Here is a 6930-nt window from a genome sequence, read left to right on the forward strand (position 1 = left end):
CTTCTGAAGTTTATAGCACACTGAATATAGCAAACTAATAATAGATACTCTCTTTTGATGCGTCGCGATGGTTATACTTATAGGCGTGTGGAGAGTTTTTCCAAATTTCAGTTTTAGGTAACAATACTGATGCTAACACAAGCGTTTACGTACACGTATATATTGTTGATTCTTACTCTCGAGAATCTTCTACAACTTTTGAGAATAGGCGGAAGTTTCGCAATACATATCTAACAGTACAAGCTATGTATGTTTCTAAATATAAATTTAATCTAAACAAACGTCGATATTAAAATAAATATATATTAACAAATCCGTCACAAGTATCATTCTACAGAGAACAATGGCTGCGTTTTTGTTATTATTTATCTTATAAGAGCTGAAAGTTAGTTGTTTCTTTAATGAACGTAAAAAATAGATATTTGCAACTCTAATATAATAGTTTTCAGTTATTTAGTAACTTTGGAAATTTATAAAGAAACACAAAACCTGGAATGTCGAAGTACTTTTTACTTATGAAGCATTTATTGGTTTAAAATTATATACAGTTAGTTTTGGACTTGGTAATTTTTAAAGTTTAATACATCTATATATTTTTCCTTTTGTCTAGTTCCACTGGTTATACGTGCTGTCATTTTTCCTGTTTCTTACTGGTGTATTAGTCTATTCTCTTCAACCCACGCCAATGGGAACTGCTCACTACCGAGAGATATCTGTCGCAGAATTACAAGGCGACTTGGAATTGGCTAATCAAACACCTTGTAGCACAAATACCTACAATTCTATTGGCTCAGCTAGAAACAGTCCTGGGTTCGAACACATCGAGGACAGTGAACGGACTAAAGGTATGACCGTGGTGTCCATTTCACATGCTGTAAGCGTACACGCTGCTGATGAAGAAGACAGTGGCGTCAAACGGAACGGTAATGCCAAGTATTCTCATGACAGCATGTGCTGATGTACTGTAGATGGCGCGTTTAAGTTAGCATAGTGTCAATGTTTTTTTTAAAAAGAATGAAAATATATGGACAGAAATGCCACAGTTGCGTCAAACTTTAAACGCTGTTCAAGTAAAATGAGAAAAAAAAGAAGTTATTTTAATTTTTAGTAAACGCTTGTGGTTGAAACCGATGAAACGGTCAGTACCAAACATTACGTAGTCCTTGTTTTTACAAAAATATTTAAAAACACTGACGATGTCAGAATTCTGAAACCATAAGTCTCGGAAAGACTTGACTTCATGCGAGATCAATTTGTGCCATTTCTCCTCAATTGAAAATATCCGGTTTAGACATTCTAGTATAACATTAATGTGGTTAAACATAATGCCATTTTTATGGAAAGCCAACTTTGAAATGAAGCACGTACAGTGAAAAATGTTAAATGTTGGTTTTTAAAACACATGAATATATATATATATAATTCGTTTATTAGTCTTAGTGTTTGTATTTGTAAACTCATTTAATCTTAACATGCATGTTGCTAAGATATACATAAAAATATGTTGTGTTTTTTCTCTTCCACTTGGTTATTGACGCAGATAAATGCGTCATGCATAAATTTTGAAACGAAGCTCCGTCTGAAGATTGGTTTCAAAATTGTTTTAAACAATTAATAGAAAACCTTTTAAACAGTTTGTCATGAATTGTCTTTATATATTTATGTAGGCCATTATATTTATGACTCGTTACGTTACTAAGATTTCGTTATCTCTGAGACCCGTGAAATTGCTGCAGTTTCTATTAGAAGTGGATGTATTTAAACAAAAGATGGAAAAACAATTAAAAAATCAAACTTGCAAATCATGACAAAATAATGATAACATAAAAAATAGAGTTATCATACTCTCTACACATTACATGCAGTGAATTATTTACTAATGATTAAAACAATACATTTATATTGTAAAAGTCAAAGTGTTTGTGATGCTGTGCACTACATTTTTATCTACATTGACCTAACACAAGATGTATATCCTTTGTATATCCATTGACCTAACACAGGATATACAAAGTTTATACATCTTTCAGCTTTGCGCGCATGATACTTTTAGAGTATATCTCAAAACAACGTTCTTTAGTGCGTGGACTTCCACATGGTGTTCACATGGGTAGAGTTTCTCCAAACACCTAGTCAGAGACCAATTTTAATAAACTCGGGTTGCCATATCGTATATACATAAAACTTTAATGAAGGTCACCTGATCACAAAACTTCAAACTTTTTTGGGTTAGCAGGTTTATTCTGATTTTTTTAAGTTACCACACAGTATAATATATATATATAGCTAATATAATAATTATTTAATACACACACACATATATATAGCTAATATAATAATTATTTAATACACACACACATATATATATAGCTAATATAATAATTATTTGATACACACATATATATAGCTAATATAATAATTATTTAATACACACATATATATAGCTAATGTAATAATTATTTAATTGTTTGTTTGTTTAATTATGCACAAAGCTACACAAGGGCTATCTGTGCTCTGCCCACCACGGGTATCGAAACCCGGTTTCTAGCGTTGTAAGTCCGGAGACATACCGCTGTGCTACTGGGGGGCAATTATTTAATACACACACACATATATATAGCTAATATAATAATTATTTAATACACACACACATATATATATAGCTAATATAATAATTATTTAGATGCATTAAAATGACTGACATAGATAATCGTAGAATTGTACTGTTAAATGGTTATCGCAATGTTTGTTTTAATTGCGGATACAAATAACAAATATCAATGCATATAAACATAGCAACACTTGATGGAGTTTTAAAAATCGCTCGAGTCTCAGTTACACTCACTTTTGAGTGTTGTGCTTTCATGGTTGAAATGTACGAAAAATTTCCAGATAAGTTATTTTACGAACGAAAAAATATTACTGGTACAAATGTTTAGCCCCTGTTCTTAACGTAGTTTTTTTTTACTTGCACACAAATGTTTAGTGTTCGTTGAAACGAACCTTACTTAAAAGCAACAAATTCATTAGAGATCAATATAAGTAAATGTGTCCATTTAAAACCTTGATTAGAATATATGTATTAGGAAAAGCTAAATCAGATTTTTTTCTAGCCTCTCTTTTCTTTTCTTTTTTTTTCAAGTAAAGGTTTTACTATAATTAACTGTTTTTTAATGCAGAATTCAGTTAAATTGTGTGAAATCCAAATCCAACAAAAACTTCCACAAGCAATGAACTATTATTTAAAAGGAGAAAATAAGAAAAATTCGCAGCTATTTTTTGTTTTAATCTAATTTAATCTAATGGATATATATTCTTTTAATGTTAATAATAATTTTATAATTCATCTAACCATTGTTTTGTTTTCTTGATTTTGAACCCTTCTTGATTACAGCATTTTAATAAACGAGCTTTTTTAGGGTTAGTTGGTCAGTTAGTAGTAAATCTTGCTCTTAGGATAAGTTAGTTAAAATAACGCTATTAAATTTTATACATTTGCAGTGATATAATTATGGTGTAAGTTTAACAATATTTTAAGTTTCCCAATTCAGTATTTTACAACTCATATGAATTCCATATTCGAGGGTTTAATACTCTTAGGAAACATTTCTTTACAGTAATAAGGCTAATCAGTGCCTTGTAAGTCTGCCAACTAATTTATTTATAAGCATTAGTAGTAATTACTAAGTGTGAGTGATCCTTTTTATGCCGATGCCATATTTTACTACATTTTAATAAAATAACACTGTTCATTTGGAGTGTAAATTTCCAGCTACTCTTACATGTCAGTGTAAAAAATGTACTTGTCGTTACGAATAATTTGGATAAAATTTTAAAAGTTGAAATTTATTCACACTCACAGAAAATGTAATTTACTACAAATAAGTTCCATGTACAGTTGTTGTACAGCGTTATTTGTAAACCCATACATTCAATTACACCATTCGAAGTTTCAAACAAAACATCCATGTTTGAGTTATGTTGAAAAATGTTTTCATGAAGATTTAATTTATTTATAGATAACAGTGGCTTCTTTGTCTGTGGAGTTGACAATTCACCGGTTACTATATTAAAATAAGTGGTCTCAGTAAACAATCCACTAAAATCAATGGGCTATTTTTGAAATTTGCACCACGTATAATAAAGCACTTTGATGGACAGTCTAAAGGCCTGTTATGATAAACTGTTCTCTTAAAACATGAACGTTGCCTAGTGAATTTATGAGTGTGATTTATCAAACGTTGATATTTGCATTCTAACAAATTTAACAGTAAAATACCCAAATGGCAACGGTTCTAGATGTGTAAAAAACACTATTTTCAAATTTAATTCGAGGATGCATTGCTGAATCACTGTAAATCTAAAATTTGAAAACATAAAAGCTTTAAGCTTGGTTTTAACTGCAGCATATGACTATAAACTTAATAGGAAATTTCAGCACCTAGAAAGGTAAGCATAGTGTATATTGGATACGAAAGTCATATTTGCATCAAGAGTGACCGATTAGTAGTCAGTAAATATTTCGTAAAGGTCAATGTTCCTCATTTATAACTTAGTCAATGAGTGAAAAAAAATTATCATTGAACCTACATATTAATTTATCATTTTGCAACAATGTATTGTCTTTATGTTAATGTAATTTCCAGGGTAACAAACCCTTCTATTTGTTATTATTGTAGATTTTGACACAGTGTGGGAATAAGTACAAGTTTTAAGTTGAGTCAAGTGTCACAGTTACTGAAAAATGATTAAAGCGACCATTCAGTGAATTACAATGTTAAGATATTAATGCAGTTCATAGTTCAAAGTTACATTTCATGACTACAACTAAGTATTATCGGAAAAAAAAGTAGATAACCAATACTAATATAAAAGTAGTCTTAATCTAAAACATGATTGTGTTTTACGCTAATTCAAATGACAAGAACGTTTGAACTCTATTACAGAGTTAAAATGTTTCAATTTATTTTGTGATTTTTTAAAAAAGTGGGTGGTTTAATCTGTAGATATGTAAATAACCAAAGACTGAATAACCAGTTTCCATTATTACCTTCTATAGTTTAAATTGTAATGCCCCATTACCAAAACAAAGGTATAATATCAACTTATTTTCTGTGTATTTTGGACTGTCGGGAATGTTTCGTGTGTGTGACCGTATTTCCTCAAATTTGATAACGAAAGGCACCTTTACATCTTTCTTTCAACATAAACTAAAGGAGTTTTTACAAACATTTGTATGTTAAAGGAAAAATATCAGTCTCATCAAAACACCACATCAGGTCTTCAACAACCAGTGATATTTTATTTTTACTTGATTGTATTTTTATTTTTAAAATAACTTGCACCAGGATGTTTCTGGTCACATGATTTTCTTTTTTTGTAACGCACTTGTAAAACAATCAGTCTCGTGACACGGTGGTCGTTCAACACATTACCTTGTAAATTTGTTATAATAAAACTGTCTTACCGTTGTATCTGCCTGCATTTTTGTATTGTTAAGTAACTACAAAGTTCGTATCTTTCTCCTCCTGTGTGGAGTTATATATATTTGCATGTAACTGCAGACATTTATAAAATCCAAGAAAACAGACAAGAAGTAACACCTTTAATTACTAATTCGCTTTTATGTAATTTTTAGTGTGATCAATCTGATATTGGCCATTGGAGAGAAAAGCTCTAATTAATACGGGCCATTTATTTTCAAGAAACATAAATAAATAAATATATATATACATATACACACAAATAACGTATCATGTAAATGGTCATTATGAAAGACTGCTGTTTTTATTTTCACTTTATTCTTATTTGAACTTCCTTAGGAATTTTATGTGTCCAGCTTTTTTTTTTAATTATAATTTTAGTGATATCCATTTTTGTGCTTTTAATTCAATTACTATTTCCGGACATTTTCTTTTTACTCTCACCAACGTCTAATTCTGTAATTGAAAAGAAAAGCAACAGTTCTGTTTATCACAAGATTTAATCCATCATTTATATAGTTTAAAGTTCCTCCAGTTCGTTTTCACTGTAGCGCTTCAGAAGATGTAATAAAAGATTTAAGAAACTGAGTTTATGTATCATTACAAAATAATCTTTTAATATATAAACTACTTTAAAGAAGAATTTGTATTGAAAAAACTAGTCTACAGGTTTTGAAGTTGGATTTTCACGATAACAAAGGTATGGAGACATGAGACAAAAACCGAAAAAAAAAAAATATGTAAATTGTTGCCAAGTAACTTCGTAAATGTTCTTGTTGTTTAAGGCCATTTTATATAATGCAACTTTTTATCTTCTTTTTCCTTTGTACTTAACAAAACGATGCTTTACACTACCCAAATCTACTTGCTAATGTGCACACACCAAGGTCATCAGATTTCCATTAAGTAAATGTTTATCAGAGTTTGTTCTTTTGGGCAGATAATCAACTTAGCCCGACTGGATTTCCCTCTACACATCGCTACCATATTATTTGCCTTAAGGCCACCATGAGGTTTTCTTTTCTTTTCCTGTATAAAGAATACAAAGAAGTTTAATGTGTTCTCGGATGAGTCATTTCTTTCTTTCTCAATGATTGAAAACTCTAGTACTGATTTTAAGAGATCTTGGCTGTAGTCACAAATGGTAGCAATATCTAGAGGCATTATGTTAGTGCGTAAAGTGTCTATGTTCTCATAATGTTCTACAGAGGCAACTGAAACAAAGTTGAAAAAAAAACACTGTTTCGGTAGATTTCCAACATAATGAACGTGTATATTTTTTTTCTCAAAATTTTGAACCGAAATATTTGAAGAAAACCTTTGAATGCGCCTAACCTCTAACCTTTAGTTGTTGATTTAGCAACAACTTAAGGAATTTATTGTATTTTCAGCACCACTCGTCAGTGAACAGTATTTGTTTGTTTGTTTGTAATTAAGCACAAAGCTA

The 6930-nt window shown here is 30.3% G+C and overlaps 1 protein-coding gene across 1 annotated transcript in view; it reads left to right on the forward strand.

Annotated features, from left to right (window-relative positions):
* LOC106463553 (solute carrier family 35 member F2-like) overlaps positions 1-958 on the forward strand; it is a 137881-nt gene extending 136923 nt beyond the window's left edge. Inside the window, exon 8 of the mRNA XM_022391620.1 lies at positions 611-958. Within this exon, the coding sequence (XP_022247328.1) occupies positions 611-958 (348 nt within the window). The remainder of the gene's footprint in view (positions 1-610) is intronic.
* Positions 959-6930: the final 5972 nt, after the last annotated feature.

This window comes from Limulus polyphemus, unplaced genomic scaffold (genome assembly GCF_000517525.1).
Source record: "Limulus polyphemus unplaced genomic scaffold, Limulus_polyphemus-2.1.2 Scaffold54, whole genome shotgun sequence".
Classification (NCBI taxonomy): Eukaryota; Metazoa; Arthropoda; class Merostomata; order Xiphosura; family Limulidae; genus Limulus; species Limulus polyphemus.